General features: G+C 36.4%; 1 protein-coding gene across 1 annotated transcript in view; it reads left to right on the top strand.

Annotated features, from left to right (window-relative positions):
- LOC128635653 (gastrula zinc finger protein XlCGF26.1-like) overlaps window positions 1-17,097 on the top strand; it is a 35,374-nt gene that overhangs the window by 4,875 nt on the left and 13,402 nt on the right. Inside the window, exons 2-3 of the mRNA XM_053688740.1 lie at window positions 6,122-6,633; window positions 7,003-7,110. Coding sequence (XP_053544715.1) covers window positions 6,513-6,633; window positions 7,003-7,110 — 229 coding nt within the window. The 5' untranslated portion in view covers window positions 6,122-6,512. The remainder of the gene's footprint in view (window positions 1-6,121; window positions 6,634-7,002; window positions 7,111-17,097) is intronic.

Here is a 17,097-nt window from a genome sequence, read left to right as displayed (position 1 = left end):
TTAATGTAGTTCTTGCAGGGTGACTAATATTAGCATTGCATGGGTTTAAAGACTACACTGGAGAAATATACATAGTTTGCTGAAAGGAAAGGGTTAATGTAGCAAATTTACTTATAGTGATGGGTAAGGGAGAAGGAGAGGTTAATATGGGACAGATAGACTAATATTGTCATTGCAGGGGTTAATAGGAAAAGGGGTTAATAACTAATGGCATTGCAGGGGTTAATGGCAAAAAGGATTGCATTCAGTATGTTAATAAGCTGCAAATCAGCAATGATCAGCAGTACCTGATAATTTACAACACTTGGGTACATTGCATGACCCTAATATAATGGAATTGTATTTTAAGAAAAAATAAAGTGCTACTGAAGCGGGTTCCCTACACTACAGAAAAAAACAAACAAATACATATTAAAAAAAAAAATCACACAAGAGAGTGAGGATTGATCTCTACACTACAGGAAAAAAAATACATATTAAAAAAAAAAGCACATAAGAGCGTGAGGATTGATCTCTACACTACAGAAAAAAACAACAAATACATATTAAAAAAGCACACAAAATATATACGTTTGTTCTTGGCTGAATCAGAGGCTGAAAATGAACACATTTTGAGATTGTTTTTCTATAGTTAGAAAGCTACGGCTACTTTTACTTTTTTACTATTGGTAATTTTACAATAATTTCTTAATACTGTGAATAAATAGCTACAATGAAAAAGAACACTATACTGCTCTAAATTATAAGCATGCCCTAGGTTGAATGAAGACTTGTAGCCGGACTGAGGATTAAATATGTTTATTATAGCTAAAAACTCATTAGAAACTTAGGGTACACATTACACACTGAAAGGACTTAATTGCTAGAGTCCCAACTGCTTAAAGGCCGCTATAATGTAAATACCGAATACGGTTCCAATAAAGCTTTAATGTTCAGGACCCAATATGGGATAGTGTCCACAACAAGCAGTGAGATGTATTCACCCAATAGCCCTTCAACACGTGTTTCATTGCTGTTATAGCTTTTTCAATGATGTCTAACGCCCTTGGTATACAGATTAGTTAACCCCCCAAAAAAACATACGCCATGCTTAGAATATAGTGCTCTATTACACGTGAATACTCATATGGCTTCTTTCCAGTCACCATCTTGTTATATTAACAGAATTACACTATTTTGTGTCTTCTCTTTTTATTCAGAGGATACATTTAAAGGGACACTGAACCCAAATGTTTTCTTTCATGATTCAGATAGAGCATGACATTTTAAGCAACTTTCTAATTTAATCCTTTTATCAAATTTTCTTAATTCTCTTGGTATCTTTATTTGAAATGCAAGAATGTAAGTTTAGATGCCGGCCCATTTTTAGTGAACAACCTGGGTTGTCGTTGCTGATTGGTGGATAAATTCATCCACCAATAAAAAAGTGCTGTCCAGAGGTCTAAACCAAAAAAAAGCTTAGATACCTTCTTTTTCAGATAGAGATAGCAAGAGAATGAAGAAAAAATTATAATAGGAGTAAATTTAGAAAGTTGCTTAAAATTGCATGCTCTATCTGAATCACAAAAGAAAACATTTGGGTTCAGTGTCCCTTTAAGGATTTTCTTTAAAAGGATAGGAAACTCAAAATTAAACTTGCATGATTCAGATAAAGCATGAAATTATAAGACACTTACAAATGTGCTTGGTTCTCCTGATATCCTCCACTAGTGGGAGCTAGCTGGTGATTGGTACCTGCACACATTTGTCTTTTGTTATTTGCTATTTGTCTAACTAGATGTGTTCAGCTTGCTGCCAGTAGTGCAATGTTGTTCCTTCAGCAAAGGATAACTAGAGAATGAAGCATATTTGATAATAGAAGTAAATTTGAAAGTTGTTTAAAATCGCATGCTCTATCCAAATTATAAAGGAATGTTTGGTGTTTCCTGTCCCTTTAAGGGACTACAGCTTGTAATTCAATATCCTTTAGAATAAATAGCTAGTTGAAACTGTCATCCCCTGAAAGCTATTTTTATGCCCAAAATAATGTGTGTGTGTGTATGTGTGTTTGTATGTGTGTATGTGTATATATATATATATATATATATATATATATATATATATATATATATATATATATATATATATATATATATATATATATACACAAAATCTCCCCTTTTAAGATACGAGCCAGGGTTTTCATAATCGATTAATCAGCCGATTATTTTTTCGACTAATCGGATAAAAAATAAATAACTTTTTCCTGTATTTAAAGTAAAATCCACATACTGCGTGTTATAAATATAAACTTCAGACTAAAACTTTACAACTTTACTTTAACACAACTGTTGGTCTAATAATAAGAGGTAGACTACAACTGTTTATAATATTCTGTTATTCAATATTTCAGAAACTTTGCATTGAAATGCAAAAATGTCAACGTGTCCACATGCTGTCGGCATTCAGCGATGTCGGGCGGATATTATTGCTTCAGCGCATCATGTCCGTCCGACAGTAAATCGGCCCCTATATATCAGTAACAGGACACAGCCTTACACATTTATCTATATAGAGAACATATAATCAGCAACAGCAAGCAATCCACTAAAAACTGTGCAAACAGGTGATAGCGACCAGTGGCGTAGCGTGGGGGGGGGCAACAGGGGCGGTTGCCCCGGGCGCATAATTCTGAGGGGCGCTTCCAGCATCAACTTAGCAAAGGGAAGAAGGGAGGCTAAAAATTCTGACAGTCCCCCAGCTCTGTTCTGCGACCCGTCAGGAATGTGGTGATGACGTGACTAAGGTAAGGTATCAGGACCAGACTTACTTATAGCCCTGTTTTTGCCTGATACTAGCAACACGCAAAATGCAGCTTAATTACGGTTCTATTATTACCCAACAAGTAAGTTCCCTTCCAACAAAGGACCCAGAGCCAGAATGCCATGCATTGCCTGGGACACTTTTTAAGGATCTCTAAGCAGAGGTGGGGGGGAGGAATCCTTAAAAAGTGCAATAAATCTCTTTCAAACCTGTGGCACTGGTGGCAGCATGGCTGGGCTCTGCCTTTCTGTTAACCCCAGTTACCTAGTTAGTGGGATGGTGGGGTGATCAGAGTCCATACTTTCATGTTTGGCCGGATTCTGATTACAACTTATGCCATCTTGTCCTTGCACAAAAAAAGTATATTTGTAACAGTTGACAAAAATGAGACCTTGTTTCCTGTATTTGATTTTTCCCCTCCATGATCTTCCTAGGGCAGAAGTAGATTTAGGGATTTGTGTGCTGTCTGGCACCAGGATTGTGCTGCTCACCAGGCATTTCACTGTGTTTTTCTCCTATCAAAGAAGTCCTATGAATTCACTATCTTGAATCTATTTCTTGCTGGACTCCTGAGGTGTGGACTTTTACCGATTTTTAGGGTTTGGGTGCTCATTGCCTTTTTTATTTACATTAAACCCACCCTTACTGCATTTAAAGTTAAAAAAAATAACTATATAACTATAATTTGTGTTAGTAAATAAATTTAACAGCACCCCCCTAAATACCATACACCCTCCCCCCATATATGTATGTAATGCTGGGTTGTCTGTCCCATGCCCCTTTTATATTGATTACTTACAATTGTTATATTTATTAAGGTAGAATATATACCCCACTTTTATATGCCATTGGCACCCAAAAGACAGTCTGCCCAGCAGGGACAACCTTATGTAACAGCTGCCAACCTGTGTGTCCCCTTTTCCTCTTTTTAACGACTTACCAAAAACCTATTGCACCACATATACAATATGGGTTGCTGCAATGTGGGGGTGGGTGCACCCTGTGGTCTGCAGTATTTGTACCATGAAGTTTTACAGATCAGGACATGTCACCACCAGATGGGGGTTAAGGGGGGCTTTCCCCCATGTGTAAAACGAGAATAAATCTTAAAATGTAATATTGTATATATTTGCCCAGCTCTGGAGAGCTGCAGACAGGGTTTGATCACAGGGGGATAGCGCATAATGCTTGCAGGCTTCACCCACTGCCTCTTGTATTGCCAATATATTATTTTCATGGCTTTGTTTGTAAGGCGCTACTGATTAGCAGCTGCTTATGACAAGGGACATATTTTGGGGATAATGGGTATCATCAGCAATAACTGTTAGTTATCCAGTAAAGATGGTTAAGGGAGCATTTTGTGGGAGAGGAGACAGTGTCCCTTGCTTTATGTGATCTACCAGGCTTGGGTCTTTGCTTGGTTTCTCCCAAATGTAAGAAGAAGCAGCATATCTAAAATGGGGTTGGGGGGGCGCAATACTTGCCTTGCCCTGGGCACTGACAACCCACGCTACGCCACTGATAGCGACATCAATTCATATAACATGCCATCAATCTAGGGCTAGGTATAAATAACAAGCTTGGCACTATATCGTGTAAAGCATAGTCCCAAATCACCTGATTTAATATAAACAATCCAAATTATGACTCCTATTTTATTTTGGGTTGTTGTAAACTTAAAAAGAAACTTAGTGTCCTGAAAAAGTAAAATGTCTGTAGATGTCCTTTAGGCTAAGGGCATAACCATAAAACACAATACCATGTGCAGGAGCTCATTGGAGTAAAGCAGCTGGTGCTGTGCACAGACCAACTAATTGCAAACCAACTAATCGATTATAAGATTCGTTGACAACTATTTTCATTTTCGATTATTATCGATTATGCCAATTAGTTGTTGCAGCTCTAGCTATTACGATAAACTAATGCAGTTAAAATATCCCTGCAGTGCCCCCTACAGACAGAAATCAGTTTTTATTTGCATTTTGAGAATTGTACTCTCAGTATTTGAATTGTATTCAAGCACTTGCTTATCTTCTGTATACAGTAATTGCAGTGATTTGATACTTTACACTGTATACAAATATAACTGATCTTCATTTGTTCAATGTCCTGAAAGCTTGCTATGTTATCCACTATTAGTATCACATTGCTGTTGTTATTTTCTTGCAAAATGATTTCTGATTTGCCATCTATGTCTAAAGGAAGCATTTAAAGGGTCATTATTGTGAAAAAAATTACATTTTCAGTTTCTTTAGAGCATATCATTTTATCACTTTCGATCCTATAAAGTACTGCTGGCAAAGTCAAGAACGCTCTCCGGAAAGTATAATTGTCAAAATACATCCATCATGAAAGTAAATGCAGAGGTTTTATCACAAGGTGCAATATAAAGCTAAGCATCAAAAATAGTCCGGATTAGACTTTGCCAGAAAACATATAAAAAGCCTGACCAGTCCTGGAACAATATTCTTTAGACCAACCTGTACCAGAATGAAGAGAAGAGTATGGAGAAGGGAAGGAGCGGCTCATGATCTGACGCATACCACATTAGCTGTAATACATGATAGAGGCAGTGTTATGGCATGGGCATGTATGGCTGCCAATGGAACTGCCTCACTAGTTTTATTGGTTATATAACTGACAGAAGTAAAAGGGTTAATTCTGTAGTGTATAGGCCTATGCTGTTTGCTCAGACTAAGCCCAATGTTTCAAAAGTGAAAGGGCGGCACTTCACAGATGAACAATGACCCAAAGCATAAAGTAAAAGAAATAAAAAGCTCTTTGAAGAAAAAAAGTGAAATATTCTTCTCACCTGACCTCAACCTAACTGAACATGCATTGCACTTACTGAACACAAACAAGCAGCAATGTAAGACAGCTGTAGTATAGACCCGGTAAAACCCAGAACCTGATCATGTCTATAGGTTCCAGACTTCAGGCTGTCATTTACTGCAATTGATGCTTCAACCAAGTATGAAGAGCGTTCATTTTAATTATAATTATGTTATTTTGTCCAATTGCTTTTGAGCCCCTGAAAATGGGGGGGACTGTATGACTATTGCCCCAATTCGTAACGGTTTGCACAATATTTTTGTTAAACCTATTGACTTGAAGCTGAACGTCTGCACTTTAATAATCGCATGTTGATTGCTTTATTTCAAATGCTCTGTGGTAGTGTACAGAGAAAAAATTCTGAAAATTGTATCACTGTCCTAATACATATGGACCTAACTGTGTGTGTGTGTCTGTATGGATATATATTTATAGGTGTATATGTTATCTCCCTATATAACTGATATACCCTTCTCTCTCTTTATAGGTGTATACGCATTAGAAGATATTGGGCAATCGCCAAATGCAATCATCAATTCTTGAAGTATTTGGTAAATAAACTTTGATGACGAAGACTTTGCTAAATCAAACATCTGAGGTCTGCACAAGGTCTAATAATTCTTTAAATAATGTTCTTATGTGTACAGTTAAGTATTGAGCTTGGTGATATCTCAAGAAACGATCTATAGTGACCACTGGTTATTAACTATAAATAAATATCTCTGAGAGCCCATGGACACACTCACCCACATGACCAGAAAAAGGTCCCTGGAGCAAAAGTGTTTTTTTCATTTTACAGGTCAATTTATGTCCTTCGTTGGCACTGTATTTATGTAAATAAAAATTCTAGGCCAAAATTATATCGTCCTAAGGAAGAAATGGAATTTGATGACATCGCAATTTACTTCTTCAAGGAGGAGTGGGAGTGTTTAAGCGCACAGCAGAAGGAACTTTACAAGGATGTGATGCTGGAGAATTATGAAAACCTCCGATCTTTAGGTAACACTTATTCAGACTAATTGTAATATAAGAAATGTGTCGGACAACAAACAGTATATCAATAGTTTTATTGCTTCTTATGGAAACAACATTCTAGTTTGGTTACAGCTTAATATGTTACCCCTATTTGTTATTCTCAATGTTAGCTACTTAGGTTTTATTTGTGCCACAACTTTTTAAAAATATCTTACAACGTAGTAAAAAACATTTAGACCTGGATCACCTAAATGTTTCCTCTGCATGTCCTCCGTATAATACAGGGTTTGTAATCCCTTTTACATCATCTTTCAATTGTTTGATGTATGAGTTATTGCAAACAACTTCCATTTGTGTATATAACTGAGAAAGCCTTGCAATATATCTGTACAGGTCATGTGAAATTGAAGCCTTCACTTGTTTCAAAGATAGAACAAGGTGAAGAGCCGTATGTGACGCGCCATCTAACAGAAGAGAAGCCTTCTCTGGATACGTACAAAGGTAAATATCTCATTTCCATATCTACCCAGAAAGAAAGATCTCAAATATTGGTACTTTTTGTTCCCAGTCTCCAGATACATATATAATCAATCAAAACATTAAATCCTCCTAGTTCCATCCAAAATGTGACATAAAAGGCAAACGTGAAGTAATGTCAACTACGTATAAAACAGATAAGGGGGCTCCCAAAACCTGAAAGCCTAATGTATTTAAGGTCAATGAATCCCAAAGATTAGGCAGCTCCTCTAGAGACATGGGATATTGTATAAAAAAAGAATAAAACTAATTACCAAGCCAAGAGAAAGGGTGTACAGGGAGAAAGCTAATCACCCAGAGATAGTCTCAGGATTCCTCAATCTGTCCATGATTTGCTACCACCAAGACGTCAGGAAGATACAATATACCTCTAATGGCAACATTTTAAAAAACGTTCAAAGACCCATAAAACCCTCCAGAAAGCTCAACTTTCTTTGTCTGTGCCTCCATTCTCTCTCACTATAACTATCACTTTCTTTGTCTGTGCCTCCATTCTCTCTCACTATAACTATCACTTTCTTTGTCTGTGCCTCCATTCTCTCTCACTATAACTATAACTATCACTTTCTTTGTCTGTGCCTCCATTCTCTATCACTATCACTTTCTTTGTCTGTGCCTCCATTCTCTATCACTATCACTTTCTTTGTCTGTGCCTCCATTCTCTCTCACTGTAACTATAACTATCACTTTCTTTGTCTGTGCCTCCATTCTCTCTCACTATAACTATAACTATCACTTTCTTTGTCTGTGCCTCCATTCTCTATCACTATCACTTTTTGTCTGTGCCTCCATTCTCTATCACTATCACTTTCTTTGTCTGTGCCTCCATTCTCTCTCACTATAACTATAACTATCACTTTCTTTGTCTGTGCCTCCATTCTCTCTCACTATAACTGTAACTATCACTTTCTTTGTCTGTGCCTCCATTCTCTATCACTATCACTTTCTTTGTCTGTGCCTCCATTCTCTCTCACTATCACTTTCTTTGTCTGTGCCTCCATTCTCTCTCACTATCTTTTTAATTTCACCAAAACTTACATAAAGGGACATAAAGGTCAAAATAACTTGTATGATTCAGATAGAGCAGGTCATTTTAACCTTTTTTTTTTTTTAACTTTCCAATTTACTTCTATTCTCATTTGCTTTGTTCTCTTGGCATCATTTGTTGAAAAGCATATTTAGGTAGGTTTAAGAGTAGCAATGCACTACTGGGGACTAGCTGCTGATTGGTGGCTGCACATATATGCCTCTTGTCATTGGCTCACTCAATGTGTTCAGCTAGCTCCCAGTAGTGTATTGCTGCTGCTTCAATAAAATATACCAAGAGAATTAAGCACATTGAATAATAGAAGTAAACTAGGAGCTTGTTTAAAACTGTATTTTCTATCTGAATCATTAAACACAATGAGGTGGTAATATAAAATGATAAACTGTATATATAAAAAAAACTCTGCAAAATACTTTCATTATTTATTTTGTTCCCTTTTCCTGTAATTCCATTCTGACATTGTGAGCTTTTCAGCTCCTGTTAGAAATGGAACTGCAGAACACTGTTATATTCCACACAGCCATTGGCTGCACACTCCAGTGACCTATTTATAACTGTCCCTAATTGGCCACAGCAGAGAAGGTAACCTAAGTTATAACATGGCCGCTCCCATTGTTTTATAGACACTAAAACTTACACTTATTTTGTCACTATTTAAACAGCTAAGGAAACTTTATAAATACAGCTACAGGTTATTCTCAGACTAATCTTTTCTTTGAATGCATCATTCTATCTAGTATTTATTTAGTGTTTAATGTCCCATTAAAGGGACATGAAACCCATTTTTTTTTCTTTTATGATTCAGATAGAGAATACTATTTATTTATTTTTTATTGTTTATTTATATCCATCAATGTGTACAATCAAATAATTTCAACCTTTTTATGCCACGCAGGGCCAGGTACAACAAAATACAATACAAGTCAAAAAAAATGCCAAAACATCAAGTTTTACTTTCTCTTAATGATTCAATAATGCCCTTTTATGTGATATATGTACATATAGTTGGATTTTTTATATTTTTCTTCTTTTTTTTATATACATGACACACTTTAAACTTTCGTTAACTAAACAGAAACAAAGCAGGGTAAGAAAGATAAAAGAAAGGAAGAGAGGGAGAAAAGAAAAAAAAAAAGGAGGGGAGGGGGGGGGGGGGAGAAAAAAAAAAGGGGACAAGAAACTCAACTTTTGGCTGTGGAGGATCACCACATTCCTAGGAGGACCAATTCCGAGTCTCTAAATGGGTAGATTAAATATTCAACCTCACTAGGGGGGAGGCTTTTGATAAAATTCGACCACTTGGAGAAGAAAGTCTTCACTTCTTGATTATCTCGGGGTTCCTTTCAACTTCCATTTTTTCAGAATCAAATATCTAACTGCTAGTATTACTAAGGTGACTAGTTTTAGTTTATCCTGGGGGAGGCCAAGGTCTGTGACAGGGAAAATTATGTTTGAAGGGGATAAGATCAAAGAGGGAATGCACACTGTGTTATTTAACCAGTATTGGATCTTTAACCAAAAAATTCTCACTTTTGGACAGTGCCAAAACATATGTATGAGGCTGGCCGACGTAAAAGAGCATTTTGGACATTTATTAAAGCTAGGGTTCCGACCTTTAGTTCCTTTCTCTGGAGAAAAATGTCATATGCACTAGTTTAACATGTGCCTCCCGCCAGGAGGCGGCGAGGGTAGCATTCAAAATCACTTGAAATGATGAGGTTATCACAGAAGCCTCCAGTGAGGTATCCTCTAAAGCTGCTGCCCATTTAGCCTGTAGTTCTTCTATTGTAACTGGGCCTTTAAAAGAAATTAATTTTTGGTAGATATATGAAATTGAGGTTATACCACTTTTAACTAAATTAAGCCAATTTTCAAGAATACCTAGAGACCACACCCAACCATAATCATTTATTAATTTAAAAGCATAGGGCTCCATGTACTAAAGCATCAATTTTTTCGCCGACAACGTGTCTTCTCGACTCGCTTGAACTCGCAGCTAGCGAGATGTTGCCCGCCCGCCATATGTACTAAAAACTATCCAAAAAAAAGGCGCGTCTAATCCGCATCGAGCACTGGCGAATGATTCATACATATGACGCCTCGCTATTTGCGAATGTACTATTAATCGCTTACAACCTGTCAGTCATGTTTGTCCCACGTGACTGCAAGGTGTCAGAAACGTCAGCTTTGTCGCGGGAACATATTGCAGCACTATATAAACTCGATTTAATAAAGTTTTTCAGACTGCATATTTCAAGAACTTGAAGCTTTACTGACTGTTATTCTTATCGATAAATTAAGTATGGCTACTTCTCGATCTGATTCACAGTCCAAATCGAAGAATCCCCACTTTTCACATCAGCAGAACCTGGTTCTTGTCGATATGGTGCTAGACTCGTATGACTATTTATTTGGTTGTCGTGCGAAGCAAACTTCTAGTATCCGTAAAAAAAGTATATGGACCCGGATAAGTGATGCTGTCAGTGCTCAGGGACCTGGGAAAAAGGACGTTGACCAAATCAAAAAACGGTACAACGACATCAAACGATTTGCAAAAGCCAAATTGGCAAAAGAAAAAAATTCAACTCGTGCTACCGGAGGTGGAACAGCTTATGTCGCTGATCTTAATGATTACGAGCAGAGACTGGTGCAGCATCTAGGCCCAGAAGTAATCGTCGGAATCACAGATGATTGTGATAGCGACCTAAGAGGTAAAACATTTATCGAATTACTATTATTTAAATTGAATGTTGATCATATTGTAATTATCCATTAGAGTTGGTTTATCCAAATATCTATCTTGTAAAGATATTTTGTCAAATCAATTTTTTGGTGCGTCAATTTTGATTACGTTAAAGCAATGCAGATTACTGCTAGATTTTTGTATAGCTTAACCAATAACGTATGTAATGTAATATTCATGATCACAGATGATTGTGATAGCGACCGAAGATGTAAAACATTAATATAATTACTATTTTTTAAATTGACTGATGATCATATTGTAATTTTCCAGTGGAGTCGGTTCATTTGCATCAGACGAATAATATAAAGTTGAAGAAGTGTCTCCATAATGGCTAACAGGATCAAAAGTGAGTAACCATTCAATTGTATACCTCTTTTAAATCAGTTGTAGGCGTTGATCTGATAGACCCTATTGTTTATTATGGTGCTCGCCACCTATTAGCTGGCGAGGGATTTTTAACGAGGTAGGTGCGGATAAATTCACGAGCGTATAAATAGATAGTTTAGTAATTACTGTTTTGTGCGAGATTTATGTCGAGCGAGTATTTTCTAGCTACAAAAAAGACGAGAATTCAATTTTTGCGGGCAAGTTCGCTCGACGTTTGTTAATATAAGGTTTTCAATGGATTTGTGGGATAGTACATACGGTTATTGATCCGCACGCAGAAATTTAGACGGAAATAGTGACGAAGACCTCGCAGACAGCTTAGTACATGGAGCCCATAGTGTAGGTAGGCATAGAAATTTTTGTTGGAAAGGTGAAATTCCTCTTTAAGAGAGTTAAATGTTCTAATACATCTTCTCTCAGTATCTAATAGCTGAGAGACATTTATAAGGCCCAAAGATTCCCATTTAATAAAGAGGGCAGATTGTATCCCAGCTTGAAATTGTGGGTTATTTGTGAGTGGTACATACCTTGAAATCCTTGATTCAATATGTAAAAGAGAACATAATTTCTTCCACATCAGAATTGGGTTATAAATAGATTTTAACTTTTTTATTTCAGAAGGAATTATATTATTGTTGCAGTGTAATAAAGCTATAAGGGAGGATAGGCCATGTTGTTTTCCAATTCATAATTTGTTACATAATTAGAATTAGTTAGCCAATCCATAACCACTCTGGCTTGAAACACTACATTATACATTCGAATGTCTGGTAGACAAAAGTCCCCCGTACTCTGAGGGGAGCGCTAATTTGGACAATGAGATCCGAGGTTTCCTGTTCTGCCAGATGAAAGAGCGAAGTGCTGAATTAAACGATAAAATGTCTTTTGTTTTCAAAACAATTGGGGTGTTCTGGAGCATGTATAAAATTTTAGGAAGCAGGGACATTTTGTAAAGAGCTATACGTCCTGATAGAGAGGGAGTTTCTGCCAATTTTTAAGGGCTTCCGTAACTTTCTTGAAAACAGGTAAAACATTCAAGTCGTACCATGCCTTAGGATCAGGAGAGATCCAGATACCTAAGTACCTGAATGCTTCCTGTACTATCGAAAACGGTATATTTTCACATGAATCTTTGGTTTGTTTAAGCCAGCATAGTTCAGATTTTAATATATTTACTTTGTAGCCCGAAAAAGAGCTGAATTGATCTATAATTTTGAGAAGTTTGGGGATATTCCTAGCTGTATTCGATATATAGACCAAAACGTCATCCGCATATAATGTGATTTGTAGTACTTTTTCTTTTACCTTGATCCCTTCCAGTTGGTGTCTAATTTGTAAAGCCAGAGGCTCGATGGCCAAGTCAAAGAGGAGAGGAGAGAGAGGACACCCCTGCCTTGTCCCTCTTCCGAGACTTATGTCGTGGGTCATATCACCATTTACCAGAATTTTCGTGGAAGCGTAACTATATAAGTTATTAAAGAGACGTAAAAAATTACCTTTAATACCGAACTGCTGTAATGTGAAAAACAAATGATCGTGATGTACCGAATCAAACGCCTTTTCAGCATCTATTGATATAATCGCCCTGTCGGGAGTGTCCTCCCTCTCCCGTCCCTCCGGTTCCTCCATCTTTTTAGAATATTCTATAGTCAGAAATACCTCTCTGATTTTAGCTGCTGAGTTTCGCTTCAAAAGGAAACCCGCTTGGTCTTTGTGGATAATGGTGGGGAGAAGGGATTGAAGTCTGTGTGCTAAAATTGCTGTAAAGAGTTTGTAATCTGTGTTTAAAAGCGCAATAGGCCTATATGACTCTTTTCTGTTCGGTTCTTTGCCTGGCTTGAGTATAAGAGTTGTGTATGACGTGACAAATTCCTTGGTGGGAATGCTTCCGGAAATATAAATGTCATTGAAGTAAATGTCATTGAAGTAAGCCAATAAAATTCAAAAATTGGCTTACCTGGAAGTAAGCCAATTTTTGAATTTTAAATCGGTTGCTAAGAACCGTGGGAAGGAAAATCCAATATTCCTATTCCTTAAAGGATTTAATTGAAAGTCAAGGGTAATCGGGGCATGATCTGAGATAGTGATGGGTAAAATCCCGGCCGTAATTTTCGTTTTACATACTCTTTCATCTAGCAGAATCAGGTCTATTCTTGAAAGGGTTTTCTGTGCCCTAGAATAACATGTAAATTCCCTGAGATCAGGGTTTTGGACCCTCCAGATATCGCAAAGTTTCCGGTTCTGGAGCAATTTTGTAAATAACTTTGATTCTAGATTATCTCTCTTAGTTTTATATGGGACAGGGCTCTGCCTGAGTCTATCAACCGGGTACTGAGGGGCCATATTAAAATCACCTCCAAGTATTAAATAACCTTCTGAAAATAAAAGAAGCTTGTTTTGTAAAGTTTCCCAAAAGGGAAGACTGAAAACATTGGGAGCATAAACGTTACAAAGTGTATATATTGTTTTTAATACTTTAATTTTGACCATTAAATATCTCCCCTCATGGTCTGTATCTATCTGAATGACTTCATAAGAGAGTTTCTTCCCCAAGAGGATCGCAACTCCACTTTTCCTTTTTGTAGTAGAGGAAAATAGGACTTCTTTAACCCAAGAAGCTTTAAGTTTTAGTACCTCCTCTGGTTTCAAATGTGTCTCTTGTAAAAAGGCTATGTCCGTTTTAATTTTTCTTAGTTGAGAGAGTATTGTCTTTCGTTTTATGGGGGAGGTTAGACCACCTATGTTCCATGAGGTCAATTTAAGGTTATCCTCCACAGCCATTTTCTAAAGAACAGAGAAAACGTAAAATGAGGAAAAAAAAAAAGAAAGGGAAAGAACAAAAAAATTTCCCATTTTGCAACCTTGTGTACCCATAAATAGCAACCATATAACAAGGTCTTATCTTCACCTCTTATTTTTTCACTAACTATAATCAGTTTTTTCATTTTAATTCAATCTAGCTACATGCTTAATCTAAATATATTTTTACTTCCCACAGTTTCTTTTTATTCTGTGGGGAAGGATTCAGAATAAAATTTTGCTGCCTCGCTGGCTGTTTAAAAAAAATGTACACGTCCATCTATTGTGAGTTTCAACCTAGCTGGGTAAAACAAGGTTGCTTGGACCCCTTTTTTGATCAAATTTGTGCAGTGTGGGGCTAACTCTCGTCTTTTTGTGGCGGTGCCCGCTGAATAATCTTGAAACAAGAAGATCTTTGCTTCCCCTAAAAAAATGGGTTGGTGTTTACGAAAAGCTTGGAGTAAAGTAACTTTGTGTTGAAAATTTAACAGTTTAGCAATAATTGGTCTTGGCCTTGTATTGGTTCTATGTGTATCCATTATGCCAACCCTGTGAGCCCTTTCAATAATGATGGGTGGGTAGGTTTCTGGTATCTGCATTAGACGAGGGAGTGTGACAGATATTAATTTGTATATATCTTCAAATTGCCTCTCTTCGGGGACCCCTTTTATTCTGAGGTTATTCCTCCTTGATCTGTCCTCAAGATCTTCAATTTTATTTTGCATTTTCAATATGATATTATTTGTGGACTCAAGGTTGACTTTATAGTTTACGGTCAAATCCTCAAGATCAGAGATTCTTTGTTCCGCCTCAGATATTCTAGAGGCGAACTGTTTAACTTCATTAGATAGGGCAGCAATGTCTTGTTTAATTTCCAGTTTTAAGATGTCAAATTTGGGTGTTAAAGCCTCTGAGATGCTTGAAACTAGTGTGTGAATATCTAACGGATCAGAGCTACCTTGAAGAGAAGAGATGGGTGAATGTGCATCAGTTGATGTTTCCAGAACATTTTTGTTCTTTTTCTCTCTTTGTCTCCCTGTCATAGTTGCGGGAGAAGTTTTAGAGTGCCTGTGTAAGTATTTATCCATATACAATTATGTGACTTAGAAAATCTTCTGGAATATTCACCAGAGAGTGGGAAGGCGTGAGTGAAAGCGTGCAACGTATGTGAGTTAATTAATAAAGGGTATTATTTACCCAATAGAGATCTGTGCAGGGGAGGGGGGTGAATAGAAAGAAGAAGAAGAAAAAAAAAAACTAAAATTAAATCAAGAAGATATTGGTGAATTCCGTGCCGTGAAGTTGTGTAATATTAGGAAAAAGGAGAGAAAGAGAAAAAAAAAGAAAAAGAATTTTAGTTGTGAAGGTTTTATATATATTCTCCTTAATAACTATGGGAGGAAGCGCCGAGAGAAGGGGAAATAGAAAAAGAGATTTCCTTCCCTTAATTCTATTTTAGATGAATAGAAAAAAAAAAGCTGGGTAGCTATATTTTACTAAGTAGGTTAATACTACTTAATGTGAATGGAGGCTTGTTTAAAGATAAGTTAGATACTTAATAGACTAAATAGGATTTGCTGTTTTTTTTAAAAAAGAAAAAACTAAGTTAATTTGTCTATACAGTGTATGTGTTTTTCCTTGAGGAAATAAGAATTTGAGCACTCTACAATATTACTGCAAATACCTGTAGATATTCAGGGGCTATACTATTTAAGGGGCCCCAAGAATGTAATTATTAATACATCTGTAACAATTTAATTTGCAGCAGTTCTATAGATTTTTTAACTTTATTAACTTTCTAGTGTTTATGGACACAGAGAAGGCACAGAGCTATAATTTCCCTAACAGAATATAGTTAGCTTAAACTTATTTGTGTTATTCAAGGCTTTAGCTTAGTTAAGACCAGGGAGGAAAAGAGGCCCTTTCAAGAAAACCCATTTTCCCCCGCTTTTAAGACAGAGATATCTAATATTAGGCAGCACGAAGTAAAAATAGAGGACCGGTTTGAAATCTGGTTTCAGCACTTATTCAAACAGCCTCTTAATTATTTTACTTAACAATTATCAGCTTATTATTTCTATTTAGCCCTAATATATTTAGAGATAGTATTGTTTATCAAGAATTTATATATTAGCTTACTCATCTAACTTCTAAACTAGAAATGTTGATTTTCACAGTTCTCCTTTCCAGATACTTTGCTCTTGAAAGACAGTGATTTCACTATATTTGTTAAAAAGACATAAACTCTGAACACATTATGCTGTATGTTCCAGTAATGTATCCAATCCTATATAATTGGGCATTACATTTTGTGTTTCACCAAACATACAAAAGTAAACCTGATTAGAACATAACCTCCTAGCACACTTTATACTTGAATTAGATTTTGTTAGTGGAGTTAACCAGCATAGTGTGAAAGGGAGGTGATTAGTATCAAGGTGCAACAGTATGAGATGAGCCTGTAGTGTAAAGGTTTATGTAAACAGGATTGCAAATTGAGTATGTTGATTAGTTCTTAAGTGCCTTTTAGCTTTTTTCTGTTTACTCTCCAGAAGGTATAATAAAGCCAGTATGCTAAAGGCAAAAAAGCTAATGACTCAGAAAAATATATAGACTATATAGAACAATAATTCAGGGTATAACAGTTGAAATTTAAAAAAATCTTAATACATGTATAAAATGAAAAAAAAGTGAAAAGAACACTGCTTTCTGTAACTAAAGTCTCTGATATTTGAAACGAATACAGCCTATTAAGCAGTTATACTTTGTATAGATAGGTTAGATCAAGTATTCCACAGCTAGGAGAGTCCTTTAAATTAATTTTATGAGACCAGGCAATGGGGGGAAAAAAAAAAAAGTCCAGAAATCACTTATTGAAAAACAAATGAAAACAGTCACTCAGTCCTGTTGTTTCTCTTGTAAGGTGTATCCAGTCCACGGATCATCCATTACTTGTGGGATATTCTCATTC

Source organism: Bombina bombina, chromosome 7 (assembly GCF_027579735.1).
Source record: "Bombina bombina isolate aBomBom1 chromosome 7, aBomBom1.pri, whole genome shotgun sequence".
In the NCBI taxonomy this organism is placed as follows: Eukaryota; Metazoa; Chordata; class Amphibia; order Anura; family Bombinatoridae; genus Bombina; species Bombina bombina.
The sequence above is the reverse complement of the archived record's forward strand: the minus strand, read 5'-3'. Positions and strand labels throughout refer to the sequence as shown.